This window comes from Lutra lutra, chromosome 1 (genome assembly GCF_902655055.1).
Source record: "Lutra lutra chromosome 1, mLutLut1.2, whole genome shotgun sequence".
In the NCBI taxonomy this organism is placed as follows: domain Eukaryota; kingdom Metazoa; phylum Chordata; class Mammalia; order Carnivora; family Mustelidae; genus Lutra; species Lutra lutra.
In genome coordinates this window covers 15,589,871-15,613,907 of record NC_062278.1, presented here as the reverse complement: position 1 = coordinate 15,613,907, position 24,037 = coordinate 15,589,871, and the positions used below count along the sequence as shown (strand labels likewise).

General features: G+C 38.8%; 1 protein-coding gene across 1 annotated transcript in view; it reads left to right on the top strand.

Annotated features, from left to right (window-relative positions):
* The first annotated feature begins 423 nt into the window (after positions 1 to 423).
* The window catches only part of BACH1 (BTB domain and CNC homolog 1), a 42,266-nt gene continuing 18,652 nt past the window's right edge, over positions 424 to 24,037 (top strand). The window contains 2 exon segments of the mRNA XM_047721228.1: positions 424 to 687; positions 23,340 to 23,633. Coding sequence (XP_047577184.1) covers positions 23,400 to 23,633 — 234 coding nt within the window. The 5' untranslated portion in view covers positions 424 to 687; positions 23,340 to 23,399.

Below are 24,037 nucleotides of genomic sequence, written 5' to 3'. Positions count from 1 at the left end.
CAGCAGCAGACGCGTCCCGCGAGCTGCCTGCGTCCGGTCTGCCCGGCCTGGGTGTCTGCGGCGCGTGGAGTCACGTTAAGAATGGCCGAGGTCGTGGCTGGAGCAGAAATGCCACCTTGCGGGGCTGGGTTGAGCCAAGATGGGATTGGAGGACCGGACATCGCAGAGCTCCCTTTGTTGGAGTTTTGCCCACACGTTGTAATTAAGATTCCCACAGTGTGGTGAGGGTGGGTGCTGATTGCCGCCGAGGCACCAGCTTTGTGCTTGTCTAAGGGAACACGAGTGCCACTGCTTTCTCATTCTTGCGCGGCGGGTTTATGTCACTGAGTAGTATTGTGCGGAATGCCTTTGTGCAGCGAGCCTTCTGCGTGAAACTTGGGCTGATTAAGGTATAGTGTAGTAGTAATTGTGAAAGGCGTGTGGGGGAGAACAAGCTCCTGTGCGATGCTTGAAGGAACAAAGGCTGTTTTGTAGGGATGCTTATCTATTTGGAGAACCGTATCAGTGTTGGGACTGTTACCCAGGGTGGATGCCACTACTGGGTCTTTGTTCATATACTTTAATGCTCCTTATATCTGGAGGCTTTGCGTTTAGAGCCGTCCAGAAAGATAAGGGGGGGACACACCGGACGTGTTGGTGACAGAGCACTTGAGCGCTTCACATGGTCAAGCAGAGAAATGGAAAGAGGTGGGCAAGCTGGCTTCTTCCTGGTCTTGGGTAGTGGTGCAAGGGCTGGGCTGGGTTGGGCTTGAAGGCACTTGCCACTTCTGTCTTTGGCTAAAGAAGCCTGGGGAGAAAAGGACTCTTGGTGAGTCAGCTTGGAGTGGGATGGCTTTGGTTTAGTGACTGCATTGCATGGTGTGTTATTGTTGTTTAATATGGCTGGGCCTGGTGGTTTACCATTGTTCAGTATGTTGGTTGGATAACAAGGTAGGATGATGACTCCTTAAAAAAGTTGGGTTGCTGAGTCATTCACCCCAGCCTGAGAGGTAATTAAGAACAGCTGGTGCAGATATGCTCATCACATGCCTCCACCATAAAAGGCCAAGGAGTGCTCAAGAGGGGTTGCTTCAGAGGGCTGAAGTGGACCCAGCCAGGGTTGTCTGTTTTGATACAGGTAATGACTGGGTGAAGAGCAACAGCAGTCTTAGGAAGTAGCCAAGTGGTGCTGAGGTTGTGTTTAAACACAGAGCGGCCTCATGACCTACTGCCTGAGAATGAATTTGTGCTGGAGAGAGCTAAAACTGAGCGAGAAATTTACAGCTAGGGGTAACCTAATAATAGGATTGTCATAAAAATATTTACTACCATTACTGTACTTAGTTTTTTGTTTCCCTCTTGTGGTTTTGTTGTTATGTGGTTTATACATTTCAAAAGTGAACTAAATTTGTTCTTCATAAAAACTTCTTTATGAGAACACAGGACACTTCCTCTTGGTTTTCATGGCCCTTGGCTCTTCATGCATACAGTAGTAATTTCTGGTGGAGAGACAAGGGTAAGGGAGAGTATGAATAGAATTGGCAGGTCACATTGGGTCAAGTCTAGAAGGAGCTGTCTAATGAAAAGTAAACCATATATATACAGATTTTCATTCTCTTGGTTATGGTGCTAGAGTGTATTTACATCTTAGTTCATTACTTCTTGCTTTAAAAATGACCCAAGCTCACCAGACAGCCCCCTTATTAACAAAGTTTAGGAATGGAAAATGTGGAAGTTGGGGACGGGGGCAGGGACTGGCCCTTACCTGTGGTCAAAAGAATGACTAATTCTTACTGATGGTAGTTCACTTTAAAACATTTGTAAATGGAAAAGTGGTTAATTTTGTTGCTCTAAGTTTGAGACTATAGGAGATTAGAAAACATGAATTTTTAAAAATAAGTATTAGGATCTTCAGGGTGAAGTGCCAGATGATTCATTTGGAAGAAAATAATAAACTTTGATTTTAAAATTTCAATTTTATGTAAAACAAGAAAGCTTCAAGATACAGATAAATAGGAGTACATACATGTTATAAAATGTGGGTACGGGCTCCTCTTTTACTGTTGGGGAACATAAAGAATTTGTTAACCACAGCCAATATCATTCTTTCTGCAACTGGAGTATTTTTTCAAACTTCTGATTTCCTCTTAAGAGCTACCATTCTTTCCGAATACTCTTAATATTCATTTAATATTTATTGCATTTGTAGTTTTATTCTTTTTTATGCTGTACTTTAAAGATTTGAAGCTTGAATGTAAATTTATTACATTGTTGATATCCGGAATGGAAATAAAAAAATTCAGAGTTGCTCTTTACGTATGATACCATGTATTTTGCATTTGGAAACAAGCCAGCTGGTTGGTTTGTTAAATATATGCGATCTGAAGTGTAGTAATATGGAAAGGGTGCAGTGGGAGCACCTAAAGATAATTTATACATTGGATTATGACTTGGATATAACAAATTCTTTTAAAAGTTATTTTGTTCTGTTACTCCTTGAAGTCATTTTTGGGGGGCCAAGTTTACATCTGTTTTAGTAACGATTAATAAGACTACATATTCAGGGGTGTCTGGAGGGCTCAGTTTTTAAGCATCTGTCTTAGGCTCAGGTCTTGATCCAGGGTCCTGGGGCTTAAGCCCCACATCAGGCTCCCTGCTCAGCAGGAAGCCTGCCTCTCCTTCTCCCATTCCCCCTGCTTGTGTTCTCTCTCTCTGTCAAATAATTAAACAAAATCTTAAAAAAAAAAAAAAAGACCACATATTCAGTAAATCACTTGGGAAGTGGAATTTCCCCCCATTAGGAGAATGTGTGTATTTAGAAAATCAATTTCTGAGTATGCTAAGATACAGTTAAATCTTGTAGGTCATGTGCCTTCTACACTCCTGTATTGTGAGAAAAAATGTTTAGAATAATGATTGCGAAGTTATTTAAAATGACCAGTTGTCAGAAGTTCTCTTCACTGTATAGATCTCTCTAAGACTTAGGTGTTACGAATCAGCTACTAACAATTTTCTAATGTTCTGTTAATGGGAGCATTGCTTTAATCGGAAAACTTGCATTTCTTGAGGGTTCTGTTAAATGGAGGGTTGTATTTGTTTATTTATGTATCTATTTACTTATTTATTTTAAATATCTTATTTATGTATTTGTCAGAGAGCAGAAGGACGGAGAGGTGCAGGCAGAACAGGCAGAGGTGTGAAGCAAGCTCCTGGCTGAGCAAGGAGCCGCATATGGGACTTGATTTCAGGACCCTGGGATCGTGACCTGAACTGAAGGCAGACACTTAACTGACTGAGCTACCCAGGCGTCCCGGAGGGTTTGTTTTATGTGGTGGAATAGATGACTTATGAAACTTTCGATTTAAAAAAAAATATGCCCAATAATCTACCCAAACCGAAGGTATGGGTAAGCTGAGCACTCTTCCAGAATCCAGGCCCCTTGAAGAGATTAAACATTTCAGAAGTGCAGATGAAATAGACTTATGCCACCGTGAAACCCAGACTTCTGGCTTACTCATGGATAGCATTAACAAAACTGAAGTTGTAGGTTCAGTCAGCATGCAGCTGACAGAGAAGCAGTAAGCAAAGTTGGTCAAAGTGGGAGATCTGGAGCCAGACTGCCCCGGATCACGTTCTGGCTCTCGTAGTTACCTGCTTTGAAGCCTTGGGCAAGCTGCTTCACCTCGTTGTGCCTCCCTTTCTCATCTTCAAAATGGGGATGATGATGGTGATAGAACGTATATCCTAGAGACTCTTTGGACAATAAATGCATTAATATGTGTTAAGTGTTGGCTCCATCTTAATACATGTGAGGTGTTACTATCTGTTCACAATCAGGGAAGCGCTCTGTTACACAGCCACAGTTTGTAGTCTCTTTGAACTGAATTGCAACCATTGATCATCAGGAAGACTGAAGAGAGCATGTGGATGTGCAACACATTGCTACTACTGGAAAAACAGCCTCAGTGAACATTCTGATGTTAAGTCAGTAGCAGGAACTCAAACACCCAACTTCTGATGGCAGGAAACACAGGATGTGGCTTTTTTCTAAAAGGATCTAACCATCTCAGCAAAGGCCTGCAGGTGGTCATCACCAGTTAGTTGGAGTTGGCTTTTGAAGAAATAAAAACACTTTCCATTCTGCATCTAGTCAATTCTGTATGTAATAGTTGAGGACTCTGGTCTGGCAGGTTTAGTAACCTGTTCACTCCCTCCTTGCTTATTAATATCAGGGCAGACTCATTTCTTAATTCTTACTCCCGACCAGTTTTTGGGGAACATTTGGAATGTAAATATACCTGCCAGTTACTTCTAAGTATTCTATTTTCCTGAAATGACATGCTATGCCAAGATAGAAAAATTAGCCATAAGAAACAGTGGATATGTTTATCATATGGCTTCTTGCACCTGTAGGTCATTCAGAAAGGTTGTGTCAAGCATTCTAACCATCCTTTAGGCTAGAGTGTGAGTTTCTTTTAATTTATTTACGTATTTATGTATGTATATAATCTCGACATCCAACGTGGGGCTTGAACTCAACATGAAATCAAGAGTCATGCGTTCTTCCACCAGAGCCAGCCAGGTGCCCCAGAATGTGAGTTTCTTGATGTTGAAGATACCTATCTTCTGTTTTATCTCCCATGGAACATTGAATGTGCCTTGGCTGTGTGTGTTGCAGACTTTTGGTTGGTTGCTGCAGTGGTGGTATGGTATGGATTCCTTTTAGTCCTGTGGTTTTCAAACTTGGGAATTTTTTTTTTTTTAAATTTATTTATTTAACAGACAAAGATCACAAGTAGGCAGAGAGGCAGGCAGAGAGAGGGGAAGGGAAGCAGGCTCCCTCAGAGAGCCCGACGCGGGGCTCCATCCCAGTACCCTGGGATCATGACCTGAGCTGAAGGCAGAGGCTTCAAACCACTGAGCCACCCAGGCGCCCCCAAACTTGGGAATTTTTGAAAGAGTGAAGGTGAGAACATGTGCTGTACCTCTTAAGTTATGTTAAATGTGTAAGTTGAAACTTTTGATCATTTAAAATTTTGCTTTCTGTTTTCATTATTTATAGGAGTATAGAGGGAAGCTGCTGAATTTAAGTCATTCTTTTGGTTCATCTCCTGGGACAGAAAGAAAATTCATCTTGTGACTTCTTTTTTATCTTGTAATTGACTTAGAATTGAATTGAGCAAAATGTAATTTGGATTGTCCAGATGTTAGACCTCTTATGTATCTAATACTTTTCCATCATATCCTCACTCCTTTAGAACAGATTCTTTGTTGTATTTAGGATCAGGGACAGTTTAGAGAATATTAATGGGGTAATAAAAATTGCCCCAAAGCAAACATAAGGAAGAAATAGGAGTTGACAGGATCTTGGTTGTTAATGACTGTTGTAGGAGCACAGTGGGCATGCTGTGAAGTTGGCAGGCTGCTGGTTCCTTTCTCAGCACTGGCACAGTTTAGAAAATGTTACGTTAATGCAGTTGAACCTATGTGTAAATCATGTTCTTTTAAAAACTAAATAATTTTCTTAATGCTATGGAAACTTAGGAAGTATTCAAAAGAATATTTTTGTAATTAAGTTATTCCCAGCTTCTATCTGATGAAGTTATTTTCACTTTTTTTGTTACTTAGATTGGATCAGAGTTTCAGTAGACAGTTATAATCCATTTCCCCATTTCCCATTAACATGGAATTATACTTAAAAGTGTTTCATATAATGGAGTTGACAGTTGACATTGACAGTATCCCACCTGCATGGTAACAGACTAAATAGTGTGGTGAGGGAAATGTTTTGCCCCTCTCTCCTGCCTTTTTTTCGCATTGATCTTTTTACTGACTTGCCTGCCTCCAGGATTCCAAGGGGGAAGTGGGTTTTGGCCTCAGAGGTGAACTGTTAGGGTCCTGTTGAAGAAATGGTGATATGCACCCACTCAGCTTCCTATTTACTGGTGTCTTCCTATGCCTAATGCCTTATTCCTCCTTTAAGGTGTGCCACCATCTTTTGGAAGTCAGCTGTATCAGTGAAGGAAATTATCCATCAGAGAGTTTGTTATAAAATATGTCTATAAAAGATTTATTAGTCTTTGAATAAATTTATGAGGTTATAATTATTAGGTTGTCATTTTAGAGTAAGTGGTTTTCAGTAAGATCAGTGATTTCATTAGTGTGTATTTTTCACTTAAATATTATTTTTCAGAAATGTAAAGTGGTTATCATATCTTGGCCCAAGACACTTTTCATTTTCAAAGAACCTAACATTTCCTTATTTATTCAATTTTTCTGAGGCGTATTCCCAGCATGGTTCAGGGTTCTCCTACAGATAGATTTATCACTTAATTAGAAGGTGAATGAAAATATTCACTGACTTTTTAAATCATTTTTTCCACATTAGTGGAAGACTTTTGAAGTAGAAAAGCATTTTGCTTAGCCTGATAGGGTTACATACTTTCATTCCCAGCCTTTATCTAGAGAAATCAAAGGAAATGATAGGGATGAGTCTGTAGCTACTCTAACTTGGCCTATTTAATGGTCTCTTTGTGGTAAAGGGTTGTCACAAGTTCTGTTCAAACTCTCGATATAGTTCTTTGGGTTTTTAAAAAATGTGTTTTGCCCCTCCTGGCATGTCTGTTGTCATTGGCCTGGTTTGTTGTCTGTTCCAGACCCCAGGAGGGCTGGGACACCTTTTCCTCTCTGGAGCAGGTTGGCCGCAGGGGAACTCAGAGATTTGCTTTCCTGCATTTGCTTCTCAGGCCCTTGCCCTGTTCCTGTACTCTGCTAACTTTGAGCAGCTTTCTTATCTCTGGAGAGTAAAGAATAATTGTGATTGTAAGTTTCAAGGCACTTTGGTCTCTTATCTTTCTGTGCATGGTACTCCTCTCCCCAAACTTAAACACAAACACATAATCAGCTTTTGTTGTGTATAAGTAGTAGGGTTGGTAAATTCATTTCAGCATTTGCGGTATGCCTTTGTATTAGGTATTGGGTTTATGTTTGACTAAGGAAACAAATATTTATGCCTTTTTATGCCAGGAACTTCTATAGATATTGGTAGTATAGAACTTCTTAACAAATTATTGTCTAGTAGACAAACCATTACTATAGCATGTATTACTTTCCGTAGTAGCAACATGTAGAATGTGCCTGGGAGCCATAGAATGTAGGAACCTAAGTTTTAAGAAATCAGGAAAGCCTTAGGAATGTCAATGATGGATGCATAGTTGAACAGAGGAAACTGTTTTGACATCTCTTTTGAGAAGTTTAGCATTGAAGAAGAGTAGAGAAGAGGGATTTTAGTGGGGGGAAGTTGGGTCAGGAAGGGTGTGTGTTTGTGTATGTATGAATTTAAAAAAAATGTCAGTAGGAAAAGGTTGAAGATGCAGTGTGTATCTTTGTTTTGTTCTTGGTTAGTTCCTATTATGGTTGCAGGCTGGCTGCTATAAGTTCAAGTTTCGTAAGTCAGTGACTAAGTTCCTTGGGAGAGGACTATTTTTTCCCCCCCCACAGGATGTCTCTTAAGTAAAACCTGTCCGAAAAGCCTTATAATAGATGCCATCCTGACCTTCTCTCTGTTCATGGGCCAGCGTTTTACATAAGCCCATACCTAAATGAGTCAATATCAAGGGAAATGAGACCATCACGATTAGCTTAAATGGGTCATCATTCGTCTTAGTTGGTACTGGGACCTGCTTCCCCAGAACACATAGCCTCAGGGAGAAAGTAGATTTGTGAACATAATCAGAGTTTGGTTAGAAAATGAGGTGATTGGGAGCGCCTGGGTGGCTCAGTGGGTTAAGCCGCTGCCTTCGGCTCAGGTCATGATCTCAGGGTCCTGGGATCGGGTCCCGCATCGGGCTCTCTGCTCAGCAGGGAGCCTGCTTCCCTCTCTCTCTCTCTCTCTCTGCCTGCCTCTCTGTCTACTTGTGATCTCTGTCAAATCAATAAATAAAATCTTAAAAAAAAAAAAAAGAAAATGAGGTGATGAATGGTATTGGGTGATCAGTGGTACCATCCTTGCCTGCTACTTAACCCATCACTACAAACAGACACATACTTCTTTTTTTTTTAAATTTATTATTTTATTTTTGCTATTGAGTTGTAGAAATTACTTATATATTTTGGATATTATATATTTCTTTTTTAAAATTTTTAATAAACATATAATGTATTATTAGCCCCAGGGGTAAAGGTTTGTGAATCTCCAGGTTTACACACTTCACAGCACTCACCATAGCACATACCTTCCCCAATGTCCATAACGCCACCAACCTTCTCCCTACCCACCCCCAAACCCTCAGTTTGTTTTGTGAGATTAAGAGTCTCTTATGGTTGCAGACACATACTTCTGAATAGTAAAAGAAAATGTGGTTGTCTCTGGATTTGGAATTTTAGGTCACTCCCCCCTCCCTTTATCATCTTATATTTCCTACCATGGTCAAGTCTTAACCTTTGCAATCAGATTAAATAAATTTTATTTAAAAATTGAAAACAAAATGCCCATTTTACAAGAAAAAAAAAGAAAAAAGAGAAAAAAACCCCTATGGAAGTAATCTAAATTATTTCTTTCAATACTCCCAACAGTTCTAAAGTTCTCTGTCATTTCTTAAGGGGGAAAGGAGAATATACAATTAAATTTTGTAGTTTCTGATTGTATCTATACCAAGAGAATCTCTGTCTCTCTTAATCTGCAGGGCATGTTCTCCTGTGATATCTGTGGCTCTCCTGAGTGGTGAGGCTAGAGTGGCTTGAATAGAATGGTTGATTCAAAAGAATGCCCACTTGGATGGGCAGGATTCTTTGGAACCCAAACTCTTGAATTACAAACAGGAGCATCTTGTTCCCTCTACACACACATTCCCCTAGTAGGGGGTAAGGTGAGCCTGTGGTCAGTTCATTAGTTATTCTTTTGGGACTTCATGAATAAGGCCACTTTAGGTTTATATAGTGTTCTTCATGGTATGTGAAAGGCAAATAAATAAGTACACAAATAGCATTGTAAATTCACAAAGTAGAAGCTAATTGCTAATAGTTTTTCCTATTTAATAATAACTAAGAGGCTGTGATACAGATGGTTAGTGTTTTGAAATGGTATTAATTTTTTTTTTTTAAAGATTTTATTTATTTATTTGACAGAGAGAAGTCACAAGTAGGCAGAGAGGCAGGCAGAGAGAGAGGAGGAAGCAGGCTCCCTGCCGAGCAGAAAGCCCGATGTGGGGCTCGAACCCAGGACCTGGGATCATGACCTGAGCCGAAGGCAGCGGCTTAACCCACTGAGCCACCCAGGCGCCCCGAAATGGTATTAATTTTTTAGAGAGAATTTAGAAAGACTATATATACTGCCAAAATAATTATCTTAGGTAAAAAGCAATAATATTTATCTACTTAGTGTTCCTTAAATAATATTTGCACTGAGAAATATTTCAGCTTTTTTTTTATAGGCCTCATATTTACTTATTTGACAAAATCTTATAATTATTGTATTCGGGGAAGTGGCTATGAGGGTTTAGGTGGAAAGTCTACAGCGTGGATATCCCTGTTTAGAAATGGTAATTTTGACTTCCAAGTTAATGTATTGAGATACTGTAGCACTATGGTGACTGTCAGGGATTAGTGGATCAGGTTATTTTTAAATAAAGCATTTCAATTTCATACCCTTACTTAATTAAAAAAAATTTCAGATCTGTGATTCATGTAATATTCTAATTGTTCCCCTATAATTGCTGCCTTATTTAATTAAAATTGATAACTTTTTAAAACCCTTTTTTTTTCTTTAACTCACATTTATTATGAGTTGGAATAAGATGATGTTTAAGGAAGGGTTGGGAATTTGCAGGCACTTTTTTTTGTTGTTGTCCCCCCCCCCCCCCCACCGCCAAGTTACTTTACGTACTATATGTGTTAACTGTTAGATCTACAGAGTCATTCTGACCTTGATCTAGCTTTGGGACTTTGACTTCCTCTATGCAATCAGAAGTGAATAATTTGGATCATGGTTATGCTTTTTATAGTTTGAAAACAAAATGACATATGAAGAATTTATAGTATTTCATTTGACTGTAGGACATAAACACTTAATACTCTGTATGAAAAGTAACTTTTAGTGAAATACCTCATAGCATTCTGTCCTTGAATTTTCCATATATAGTTGAGTATAACTATAGACTTTTGACTTTAGTTCAGCATAGTTTAATGTCAGATTCCTTTTAATGATATATGAGATTGTTTATGTAATCCAAGAAGTGGTTTTTTTTTTTTTTTAAGATTTTATTTAATTATTAGGGAGAGCACAGAAGGAGAAGGAGAGGGAGAAGCAGACTCCCCACTGAGCAGGGAGCCTAACTTGAGGCTAGATCCAGGACCCCGGGGTTATGACCTGAGGCAAAGGCAGATGCTTAACCCACTGAGCCACCTTGGTGCCCCCTAAGAAGTGTTAATCAGAAATTAATTAATCAGTATTGAATAATAAAGGGAAATTTGCTATTTCTTGAATGCCCTTTTAGTCTAACACTGTTCTCATCACACACAGGATACTTGAGGCATTTCCCTCTCTTCCTTATTCTTCCATCCCTTTTCACTTTCACCCACCCTGTCCCCCACCACCCCAAGAAAACCTGCACACGTGTGTCACTTAGGTCATGCATGTGAATTGGAATGTACTATTTGGATGTGAGGGTAGAAGACCTCTACAGCCTTTAAGTTACTGACCCCCTCAGGGTTTCAGTTTCTGCATCTGTAACAGAAGTGGGGAAGCAGGTCATACTGGATGAATGTGTTCTTTTAATTAGAAATGCTTTAGTTCTGTGCAACTGGCAATTATCTTGAGCAGACTTTCCAGTTTTAAAGATTTCTTTTTACCTTCTTGAGATCTTAAGTTTACTAAATTTTTATTCTTCCAAGATACAGGGGTCTCCGCCTTTTGTAACTTAATTCTTGGGTTTGCAGAACCTTTTAAAATACAGTTTTCTGTTGGTCACTTGCATAATGATGGCAGTAATAATGATAAAATAATAGTGATCCTGTGCCAAACACTGTGCTATTAAATGCACCAAACCCTTCGATCCTTAGAGTAAGTGTTTTTCTTATGGGAAACCTGAAGCATGAAGTCAGGTAGCTCACAGAAGAGCACACACCTGGTGGGTAATACCAGCAAAGCTCTAATTGTATTTTAGTACTGCTGTTCTTTTCCAGTGTTATTCTGCTGGCAGTGTTAAAATAATCTAAACTGACTTTTCTTCAGCGTTTCATAATTCTGTGTGTTTGTTTATTTCTTTATCCCTTTTAAAGGCCTTTGTGAGACAAAATAGGTTAGGAGCTACCTACTGAAGTCTAATGGATGCACATTTGCCCTTGTTTAAATAGCTACACCTGACTTGATGCATCCTTCCTCCTTATTTTCTGTACAAAGTTCTCTTTTTCCACATTAAATCATCCTTTATTTTAGAGACCTATATAGTTTCCTTTATTCTTTCGTAATTACTGTGACGATACCAGTGGAGGCTCCTGTATTGTAGAGTTGCCCATGAATTTCACACATAGTAACAAACCAGTACCACTGATGACTGGAGGAAATATCCATTATAAAGGAGGAAAAAATATTTGGCATTCTTTGGAATTGCCTCTTTGGGAGCCTTCAAGACAAATGAAATAAATGTCAACTGCATTTTTAAATGAACTACATTGCTTTGTTTATAGTTGTCTATTTTAATATTTTTTTTAATTTAAATTCAATAACCAACATACAGTACATCATTAGTTTTTGATATGATATTCAGTGATTCATAAGTTGCGTGTAATACCCAGTGCTTATCACATCATGTGCCCTTCTTGTTGCCCATCACCAGGTTACCGCATCCTCCCCACCTACCTCCATAGCCCTCAGTTTGTTTCCCGAGTAAAGAGTCTCATATGGTTTGTCTCTGTCTCATTTCTTCTCCTTCAGTGTTCCCTCCCTTCCCCTGTTGTCCTTTGCACTATTCCTTGTGTTCCACATATGAGTGAAACCATATGATAACTCTCTTTCTCTGATTGACTTATTTCACTTAGCATAATACCCTCCAGTTCCATCCTTGTCAGTGTAAATGGTAGATACTCATCTTTTCTGAAGACTGAGTAATATTCCATTGTAAATATGAACCACATCTTCTTTATCCATTCATTTTTCTGGTAATAAAGTATCATGTATTTATAGTTAAGAATTTGAATGCAGAAACAAAAATTGCCTAAATGTAAACATTGTAAATATCTTGACATACATTCTAACTAGAGGTGGGGGAATCAAGATTTCTGGAGCTGTTAAATGTACAATGCCTGTTAGATATACAAGTAGTAATTTGAGTATGCAGTTAGGTACATGAGTATGAAGTTCAAGAGAGCTGTTGAGATTAGACCAAATATAATTATGAGAGTATACCATTAAGTCCATGAGTGATCCTATTGTTACTTTGGGTCTGAATGAGTTCACCTAGGAAATGTGTGCAAAGAAGAGGAGATACCTGAGGACTAAGCCCTGGGCTCCCCAGGTTTAGAGATTTGGAAGAGGAGGACAATCCATCAGTGAAAATTGATAGGTGGCTGCCAGCAAGGTAGGAAATCAGGATTGTGTATACTGGAAGCCAAGCGAAGAAAGGAATTCAGGGAGAGAATGATCAACCTGTTGAATGTTGCTGAGATGCTGTATAAGAAGACTGAAAATTTGCCATTTAGCAGTGGTTTCCATGGAACGGAGGGGGAAAGGCCTGGTTTTAGTGGGCTCAAGTGAAATTGGGAAGAGAGGGAAGTGAAAATAGGGAAGATGTAAATGGCTCTTTTGAGGACTTCTGTGAAGGGGAGTAGAGAATTTTATTGTAGATGGAAGGGCATTGGGAGAAGAGCCATTATAGTATGCTCTGTGTGATAATGGGAATTCTCTGTATTCATCTTTTTTCCTTGGTGAGACTGTAGAAACTTGTCAGTTTTACTCATCTTCTCAAAGCAACTGCTCTTGATTTCATTTATCAGTTCAACTAAAAGTAAATGCAAAATTTTATTATGTGAGTAGTTTTCTTGGTGGAAATAAGTTTCATCAGATTTTGTAAGGCTCTAGTGGTTTGGCAGTTCAACAGTTCATTTCTTTAGAAGATTTTTAAAGAATCTGTTTCAGTTGGTATTGCTATCAGTATAAAATATTAAACCATATGTATAACATTGTTCCCAAGTAAGAAATCTTGCTATATTTCCTTACCCTCCCACCTCCTAGTTTAGTCAGAATAATGTAAAATGTTAATTAAAGGTTGATTTTCCTCTTTGTCAGATTTCTTTTCTATTTGGAAAATCTTCAAAAAATTTAAGTCTCACAACCAAGTTATCAACAATTTAGACTTAACTATGTTTTAATATTTTTGTTTACTATTTAAATATCTTTTAAGTTTATGTTCTTAGTCAAAGTATTACATGTTTTTGGTTTAAAAAATATGGAAAGATTTATCATGAAGCAACCCTATCTGTTGTACCCCATCCCACCCCTAATTCTGCTTTGTGGATAATATTCATCTTTACCAATTTCCGCTGTGCATTTTTTTTGGTAGTTACCTGTGTATCTCTAAGACCTTTAGACCTCAGTTTATGAACCTAATATATTATCTGTTGACTTCTTTTACTCTGGATATTAATTTTGTTGCTTCCACCATCACCCCACCTATATTTATAATCTATTATTTCATTTCTGTTCTTGGTCACCTCTACAACCCCAGAATTTGTTTTATTTTTTAATTTGGTCTCACTCATCTAAGGAAGTACCTTTTTTTTTTTTTTTGACGTATCTTTTGACTCAACATTGTAATTCGTATATAAATACTAGTTTTCCTTTCAGTTCTTTCTGATTCCATCTCCCAGCCTGTTCATATTACTTTCATTTTGTCAAGATTAACAATGTCTATATCCCATTTTATAACCATAATTAAGTGTTCCGCTATTTGTCATTCTGAACGTTGAAAACCGGTTAAGTGTCCATATTCTCATGCAGGGGCCCTGGAAAGCTAAGTTAGTATGCTGTTACACTTCTTTAACTAGAGTTCCAGTGTCTCCTTATGCCACTCAAAAAACCTTTCTAGCATCAGATTCAAATAATAACTAACATTTAATCAAATAATAGCTAACATATAATTAATTAGTAATTATTGGGCAGTCATTATGTGCCAGGCACTGTTCTAAAAACATTATGTGTATTATTTTATTTGATCCTCCCAATAGAAAGTAGTAATCTTGTCCCTACTTTACCTAAAAATAAAGGGAATGCTGTAAATGTACAGGACAGGAGATGTAAAGTACCTTGCCCAGCTGCCAGGGTTTGTCATCGAACTACAGAATGCTCTTCTATTCTGTCCACCCTAGTGATCTCTAGAGCAGAAAGGCGCTATGTTTGTATGGTTCTGACAGAGTCTTTCAGTCTTGGGTGTGCCCTCTGATAACCACTCGGTGCCCTTCTTATCTACAGCCCCTGATTTTGGGATCCTTGGATGTCTTGGGTGAATACTTAGAAAGTGGTGTAGGAATGAAGGGTGCCCTTAGAGGAGGCTGAGTGAGTTTGGGAATTTCACTCTTCTGGGGAATTTTGGGGAATTTTCACTCTTTGCATCCCCCCCCCCCCCCCCCGCTTTGAGTTTCTTATATGAGCCTGAAGTTAACTGGGATAGTAACTACCACACCTCCTTTTCTGCCAATCAGTTGCTCATCTTAGAAAACTTACAGTTAACATAATATTTAATGGTGAATTATCAAAAACTTACCTTATAAGGGAATAAGGCAAGAATGCCAGCTCTCAGCGCTGTCACTCTTCAGTCATTGCAGTAAGGGAAGAAGAATAACTATAAAGATGAGAAAGAAGTAAAACTGTCTCTGTTTGCAGATGACATGATTATGGTACATAGAGACTCGTAAGGAATCTTCAAAGCAACTGTTAAGACCTGATACGTGAATTAAGTAGGATTGCAGAATTCAAGGTCAATATTTAAAAAACTGATTTTATGTTTATAGTGTAGCAGCAGAAAACCAGAAAATGAAGTTTAATAAACAGATTCATTTATAGTAACTACAAAGAAGCCCCATAAACTAGTTAGGAGTAACTATAACAAAAGATATGCAAGACCTATTTACTGAAAACACTGGAATAATGCTGAAAGAAGGTCTAAGTAAATGGGGAGATTTGCCATGTTTGTACATGAGAAGACTCCATTTAGATTTTGGTTCTCCCCATATTGGTATATAGAGTCACTGCAATCCTAATAAAAATTCTGCTGGCTTTAACAGTTCAGTAAGAAAACAGCCCACTAAACATGAGCAGATAAATTGAACAGATTTTCACAAAAGGAGATAGACAAATGGCCAATAAGCACATAAAAAGATGCTCAACATCAGTGGCCATCAGGAAAGGCAAATTAAAACCACACTGAGATACCACGGTACATTTATTAGGGTAGCTAAGATTAAAAAAACTGAATACCAAGGATTGCTGAGAATGTGGAGCAACTGGACTTGTGCACTGCTGGGAGCAGTTCAAAATGATATACTTGCTTTGGAAAACTGCTCAGCAATTTCTGAAAAGTTAAACATAAACCTACCATATCACTCAGCTCTTCTACTCCTAAGGTATTTATTTACCCAAGAGAAATGAAGTATATGTCCATCTGGACGTTCACAGAAGCTTTATTACAGTAGTCCCAAACTGGAAGCAATGCAGTTACATCCATTTTTGTTAGACTAGTCCATCAGTAGTTAACTAGATAAACAAAGAGTGATACAGTTAGAAACATCTGATGTATGCAGTATGAATGTCACTAAGCTGAATGAAAGAAACCTGAAGCAGAGGACATAATGTGTGATTCTATTTATATAAAAATCATAGAAAATGCATGCTAATCTGCAGTGCAATCAAATCTTTTGTTACCTGGAGCTAAGAGGACTGGGAAGGAGAGAGCAGAATGGGGCATATGGAATTTGATGATGATGAAATTAATCTTTTTTTAAAAAATTTCTTATCTTTATTGGTGGTAGTTTCATGCCCATATGCACGTGTCAAAACTCACTGAACCGTACACTTTAAATATTGCAGTTCTATGTAAATCATACCTCAATGTTGGTACAGAAAGTAGTGACTGACAAGTACATGATAAAGAATGTTTTCAGTAAATTAGCTTTATTGGTGTGGGCCAATTCTAATTGCTAGTTCATATTTTCATAAGATGATCTATTTCACTTGAGATATAACAGTCTTATTAAGGATCAAGTAGCCCCCAAATAAGCAAATAAAAGACTGCTTTGTTTTCTTAAATTCTTTTCAGTTAAAAAGGTATAATTGTGGAGTCTGTTATTCTTGTTTTGGTTCTCGAGCTCAGGTTTCCTATGTTAATCCTTTTTTTCTTCCTTTATTCCTTTCCAAGCTATTTTAAATGTACTATCCAGAATTATCAAAGTTGAATTTGTTGACTTGGGAAGTAAAAAACCTTTTGTTTCTGACCTCTTAGTTGGTGAGTCTGTGGGGGTCTTCACACTTCTCTAACTGTTCAGATGTCTCCCCTCTATGTTTAACTTTAGCTCTATCACTTCAGATATGGAATTAGACCAAGTAAATACAATAAAAGATCCATGATTAAATGCATAATTTTTAATATGAGGAAGAATAAGTGGAGAAAAGTCCAACTTTCCCTTTGTGGAAGCAGGGATTGAACCACGAGCTGCAAAAATTTTAGTGATTTGCTCACCTTCTCCATTCTCCACATCTCATTTTAAAAAAGCTGTGGCAGGGGTGCCTGGGTGGCTCAGTGGCTTAAAAAAGCTGTGGCATCTTTAGTCACATAGTTAACATCGATTTCCAGGTCATTTTCCCATTTGTTATTGTAAAAGTCCTCTAAAAACAACATCCATGTTTTGGAGCTTTTATAAGGTCTTCTGCTACTTACTCAAATTTTTGTTTTGTTTTCTATTTTCACTCAGTTTTTTTTTGATCTACACATTTATATATCTCATCTATTCATACTTAGGATTTTTTCATAAGAGGAATAGATTTAGAAAATGAGGTTATCAGATATGTTTAAGCAAGTATGATGTTTAAGATCTGCAAAAACATAAAGAAAATAGCAATTCTTGGAAACTGAGTTACTCTTCCTGGCTCTTCCTGGCAGATGACTCAGCTCTGAGAATATAGGAAAGAATGTAGACTTAAATTATTGTCTCTGATTTAAATTCCCACAGACTTTTTTTTTTTTTTTAATTAATGTATGATGTATTCTTTGCCCCAGGGTTACAGGTCTTCCCACAGACTTTTTGATATTAAGCTTCTTTCAAGATTGGAAATGGTAATAAGAAAAGCCCTTCTTTTTAAAAAGACACTTTTCTGTGGGCATCTCTACCTTACATTAAAAGCAAACTTATTTATGTATTTGTTTATGCATTAATATATAAATATATAAAGGCTTCAAAAGGAAAGACAAAGAACTGAAGGTGTACACACACAATATTGTTTGGTCATTGCCATCTACTTGAACAGTAGAAGACAAGGTGCACCTAACTGCAGAAGAACACTCAAATGCTAGGTATCTTGGGTAGATTGTAACAGAAACTGGCTTGGGGGAGCTTGAAGCTTAGGAGGGAGCTGAGAAGGATGGTGTGCTAAGAGGAAGTTTCCTGTCTTCTGAGCCTTTGGAGACCCTGACCTGAAACTGAGTGAGGTAAAGGTCATTGATACAGTGTGATGGAGTTGGTGGTGGGCAGAAGCAATAAGGAGAAAGAGGTAGAAATTACAAATGGCCACTGGAGAGAAGTGGAGGGCGGTTCTAAGGAATTCTTCCTTAGATGAAGATGTATGCAGATGAAGAGTATTGTTTTTTCTATAAAGGCCAACTCAGTTGCCCATTTTGCCATATGGGATGTCCATATGTCCATATGTCCAACTGATGCCCAACCACATCACCCCCCCCCCCCCCACACACACACCCTCAGGTAACAACTGTTTTGGAAATCATCGTTCTCATTCATTGAATATTATGGTTAAATGAGAATTGACTAGGAAGTAGTTTTTGTTTGAAGAGTTATTGCAAATAAATACCTTTAGGAATGTTCACATTCCTGTGTAAATTGATTATAACGATCATTGTCATTGCTTTTGTCCCAAGGCATCATTTTCATTTTGAACATGTTGTAGGTTATGTTCTTGAATGTAGAGACTGTCTTTTACTTGTGTTTTCATGGCACTAAATCTGTTGGGTAGCTCGGGTATACACTTGTAGAAAGGACATTCGTCATTGTTCAGTGAAGATAAAGGATGTTTGGATGATAGTTTTTGTTTTTGTTTTTCCTTGTAAGTGATTCCTTGGTTATTTTGTGTGCCCTTCCACACTGATAATTAAAAACAAGAAACCAAAGTTCTATGGTACTTGAGGGAAACAAAATTCCAGCTCTTGTATGTACGGAACTTCATCCTCATACAGTTACTTTCTGCATTTTTGTTGTGAAGCATCGTACTTGGTCCATGATCAGATAACCACTTTAGGCTTTTAAAAGTTTTTTTAAAAGTAGGTTATCTTTTAAATTATGAAAATGGGATGAAACCATAGCATCTTGTTTATTTATCATTTTGAAAGCAAAAACATCAACTGGTGACTTTTAAAACTTGAATTGTGTATGTTGAGCAGAGAGCAGAAGTTATTTCTAAATCGAAGTACAGGAAGCTTTAAAATGCTTGTTCATCCTTTATCAGCATTACTGAATGAATCAGCAAGCTGCAAAGGTCAACAAACCTTTATTTTGAATTATAACAGTAGTGTATATTTCCAGGAATAGAGAAAAATTCATGTGTAATGTAAGAATCTAAGTTTGGTGTTAATAAATTAACAGTTATAAATCTGGAAGGTTCCTTGGGTGGTGGTGTATTTTACCTTTTAGGTTTGAGAATTGTTACAAGGTCACACTGACAGATGCTAGAAGGATGTGTGCCAGTCTTTAGTCATCATGTTATTGGGTGAAAAAATAGATTACTGACCTCTTAGGTGGTTTTCAGAATTAGGAAAATTGATTTTCAGATTAACTTTCTGTAGTACCCCACATTGATGAGGCCAGGGTCGTGATGTCTTTGTTCATGCAAGTCAGCTGTACTGGCTTTGTTTATAGTTGCCAAGTCTTGTTCTTCTTTGGCCAGTTGTCTTGCAGATATGTTTCTGGCTCCCAGAGGTGGGCTCTCTTTTGCTGCTCCTGACTGTGAGAAAGCTGGTATCCAAGGACTTTTCTCTGAGTGCTGGGCTTAGTGGCATTGTTCCTATATATACCAGAATAGCTGATTGCAGTGTGTTTGGAAGAAAATGTAGATGCTCTGAGTTTTGGATTTGTAGTAAATATATGAAATCATTCATTCAGAAGCAAGTTCCTGCATGGAATCAGGTACAGTTATGTTATGTGCTTGAGTTATGGCAGAAAACAAGTCAGACAAGAATTTGACGTTTAAGCTGAGACCTAAAAGGTGGGGAGTTAGCCATTTGAGGAGTAGGAGAAGTGCAGGTTGCAGGCACAGTGTGTTCAAAGGCCCTGAGGTGGAGAGGAGCTTGATTCCCTGGGGCAAGAAGAAGGGATGGTGAGGCAAGAGAATAGCAAGAGAGACAAAACTTGAGATAAGGCTGGATTATTACAGGTCTGGAGGATAGGCTAAAGGATTTAGAACTGATCATAAGAAATTTGGAAGACAACGTTGGGTTTTGGTAAGGGAGAAATCACTTTGATGTGGGAGAGCACATTGGAGGGGATCTAGAGGGGATTGAGGGGGATGAAGCTTTTGTTATTATTAATATCATTAAGAACAGCTGATATTTCGTATTTATCTGCTATAGGCCAGGTACTATGCTAAACCATTTACCCTTATTGTCCATATAAACCTCATGACAATCCAGTGAGGTGCTCTTGTTATCCTTATTTTACAGATGAGGAAACCAAGACCTGGCAAGGTTAAAGCAGCTTGCCCGAAGCTCATACAGCTAGGTAGTGGCAGAGCTGGAATTTGAACCTAGTGTGTGAAGTTAGCCACTGGACTGTGTTTTCCATGCATGAGATGGTGGTCCCTTGGTGGTTCTTGAAATCGAGTGGATCACAACTGGAATTTATTTACTTATTTAATAGAGCAGAGTAGATATTAGGATACTTTGCACTAGTAAGGATAAAATATTAATAGGTGAAACTTAGTTTCATGTGTGTCTTAGAACATGTGTGAGCTTAGAAGCCATTACAAAAGGTAGGCAGCACCTGTCTAGACTAGAACCAGTGATGGCTTGGACTAGAATTGTGGCAATGCAGATGGAGCGAAGTGGGTTTCAGTGTTTAGAAGCAGAGGTGGCAGGTCTCAATCAGAGATTGCCTACAAGGGCCGAAGGAGGTGTCAGGATGCGCCCAGGTTCTGCGGGGGGAGCAGGATCAGTCATGGCATGCGTATGCTTCATCCGCTTACGTGAGACACTTTGGGTTCTTTGGAGAGGCTGTTTGTGGTACTACCGGGGTCTCTGGCTCCTCTCTCCTTGGCTTGTCTCCCAAATCTGTATCTCACAGCAAATCTCTAAGTTGGCTGAAAACTTCTGACGTGATCTGTCACCCCAAACTGCCTAAACAGGAGGGCTGAGCCAAGAATAAATTCTTTCTGGGATTTGAGGTGAGTAGTGAGGGCACAGATGTGTGCTGACAGCAGCTTTAAAGTGAAGGTGTGGGAACTGTTTTTGCTGTGGTTTCCTTGAGCACCAGCGTACCTTTAGGTTGCAGTGTTGAAGAGTCCAGAGTCCTCTTTGTTGAAGTTCAGGTCCAGTTCATTTGCTCCTGGTGCTCTGGGAGGCCCATTTCCCTGTTTTCATGCACAACCTTTTAGTAATACTGTGGGGAGCCAGGACTGCAGTGACTTTCTATACTGTGTGTTCAGCAGCTACTAATGGGAGACAAATATGGAGTAGTCAGGTACTTGGTATGAATCCTCATTCTTCGTCTTTTTTTGACCACAGCCAAGATACTTCTTACTGAGCCTCAGTTTCCTTATCTATAAGGTTGGGATGATGTAAGAGCATCAGTGTCATAGGGCTATGTTGAAGAGTAGGTAAGGTAAGCTGTGTCAGCACCTCAGGCCTGTGCCTGGTACAGAATGATAGCTCGATGAATATTTGCTGTTAGTGTTTTTAGGATAGTTTCATGAGAGACTTAAGCATACTTATGAGCGACGTCTAGTGGGAAAAAGCTGGCATAGAGAGAGAGTTTGGACAAATGTGAGAAGAGGGTGTTAGGGGAAGGTACTGGATTGAAAAAGCAAGGGTGCTTTAGGTTGAGAGCGGACACTGGGGACTGTTTTCAGTAGGAGAGGGGGCCTGTGGAGGTGGTGGTGGGGGATAATAATTTCTGAGGTTGGATCCTCGTTATGGTTGTCTACTGGGAAAGACACTTACTGAAGACAAAAGTGTCTACTTGGAAAGCTGTTGTGGAGAACGGAATATCAGGGCACACGAAAGAATTGATAAACAGTGCTGAGACCATGAATTTATAGTGACTCCAGCCTGTGTGTTTTTATGATTTTGCCTGGCTGTGCAGCGGTCGGCAGAATGACAAGATGTAAAAGTAAGATTAGTCTAGTTACAAGGGTTGGCAAGGCAGATGCCAGAAACGAATAAAGAGGCTGGGGACTTGGGTGCAGGGACAGAGAAAGGCAAGCTGTTCAGTCTGGCTTGGCTGGGGGAGGTGTACATATTCTTAGAGAAAGTGGAGGGCGGTGGTCTGTGTGGTACCACACACATGGGGCACGTGATCTCTTTGATAGTTCTTCCTTACGATTCCTAACTCTAATTCCTTGTTTTGGTAAGTGAAATACTAACACCAGTTGCAAAAGGGAATTTACTACTCTTTTGAATGGGCACAATCCAAAAGTTAAGTTAGTTCTAGTGCCTGTTTTGCAGTTGCCATGATTTTATGTGGTGTGCTGAATCAGTGAGTGATCAGTTGTAAGCCTTAACCTAGGGTAGAGTTTAGCCACATAACGAGACATTTTGTTTTCATTGACTACTTCTGAAGAACTTAACGTTTTAGCTATATTGAGTACTTCAAAGATAAACATGTAAGTAGGGTAGAATTTATAGATGCATTTCATGTGTTTGTGACTAAAACAGCCTGTCTGTGAGGCAGAAGTCACCTGTGATCTGGGCCTGGTGTGCCTGAACTTTAGTAGTCCTCTTGTCTCCTCTCATTTTTGCTTGGAGCATAACGAATCTGGAAATAATAACGTTTATTCAGTCACTGAACTTTTGAAGACCTTCTTGTTTTAGGCAGGGCAGTAGTTCAGAAAAACAAAAGTGAATGACAGGTGATACCTGTGAGGAGTTTCTCAGTCTAATCATGCCATAAAGAGGTATGCATACACTCCTTGGGTGTGCTCACCACTGGCCGTTGGGCTCTGGAGGAAGATACTAGAACCTCTCTTTTAATTTCTTACTTTCAGTCTCTGTTATATAATAGATAATGTATGAGAATAGTACATGATTGAACTGTGTAGACATACATATATTGTAGCTATCTTTTTTGCTAGTAGTTTGTATATGATAAAAATGGTGGTTATGATATGTCATAATATTTAAAATATGGTATATTTTAAAATACATACACATTTTTGATAACTTATCTTTGAACATTTTCAGAAAACTAAGAATTTCTGTGTATGGTAAATCATGTTCTTAATGATGAAATAGTTGTACTCGTTTCCTCTATTTTGTAGTGTAAAGTATGACTTGTTCTATAAAAAGACTCGTTAAGATCTGGCTTGACAGATTTGAGTCTTTTTCTCAAGTCATTTCTTCCTTATGTTGGAGGAACTTTACCTTATGTAGAGTGTGTCTCTTGTTATAAAGCACCAAAGCCTCCTACCAGCTGTCAAATATTGGAGAAGGGTGCATGGAGAACGGTGGAATGCCATACGCCTGCTCTACTGCCAGTCCCATCCCAAGGGTGACCTCTGGGGAACTAGGCACACACGCCCATTCATGTCATAAAGCAACAGGTTTGGGATACCACCCAGAAACTTCCCGGACCAGTGAGTCTGTTTGCTCATTGGAGGTGTTTTCTCAGGGTGAAATGACTTACTTTTAGAGAACAAAAAGTTCGTCCCTCCTTCATCCTGAGATCCTTTTCCCTAAAATTAGAAAAACTAACTAGAAATGGTGGTGAAGAACCTATTTTAAATGAAATAAAGTAATAAATATATCTAGGTTCTCTAGGGGATTTTGTTTTCATTTTGTTTTTGTGATGAGTAATTTAATTTATATTTGACACTGTCATTTTTAAAAATACTTCTAACAAGACTTTATTCAAGTGAAATCTTGCATGTGTTTTTGCAGGTTTGATGACGACGAGAAGCATGCTTTCACTGAACTTCCCGACACCATTTGATAGGCAGAATGTCTCTGAGTGAGATCGCGGTTTTTGCCTATGAATCTTCGGTGCACAGCACCAATGTCTTGCTCAGCCTCAATGACCAGCGGAAGAAGGACGTGCTGTGTGATGTCACTGTCCTTGTGGAGGGCCAGCGGTTCCGTGCCCACCGATCTGTGTTGGCGGCGTGCAGCAGCTACCTCCACTCGAGAATCGTAGGACAGGCCGATGCAGAGCTTAACATTACTCTACCAGAAGAGGTGGGAGAGAGGTCCTTGGTTCTGGAAGCTACCTGATTTTAATTTAACTGAACCTAATTAAATCTCTTTATGGTTTATAAATTTAAAAACAGAGTCCTTCTTGTCATGAGGCTGAGGAGCAGTTCCCAGGTTCTGTAGCAACTCATTTCTTTAACTTTTTTCATGGAAATTACAACATTTTTACATGTAGAATTGTTAGTTTTGGATGTTAGTTAACATTTATTGAGCAGTTGAATAACTTGACCTACTGTTATATTCCTTTTTTTTTTGGAGAAAGAGCATATGTGTAAGTGTGGAGCAAAGGAGAGGGAGAAAGAGAATCTAAAGCAGGCTCCATGCGCAGTGTGGAGCCTGAGGCAGGGATTGATCTCACAATCCTAAAATCATGAGCTGAGCCAAAATCA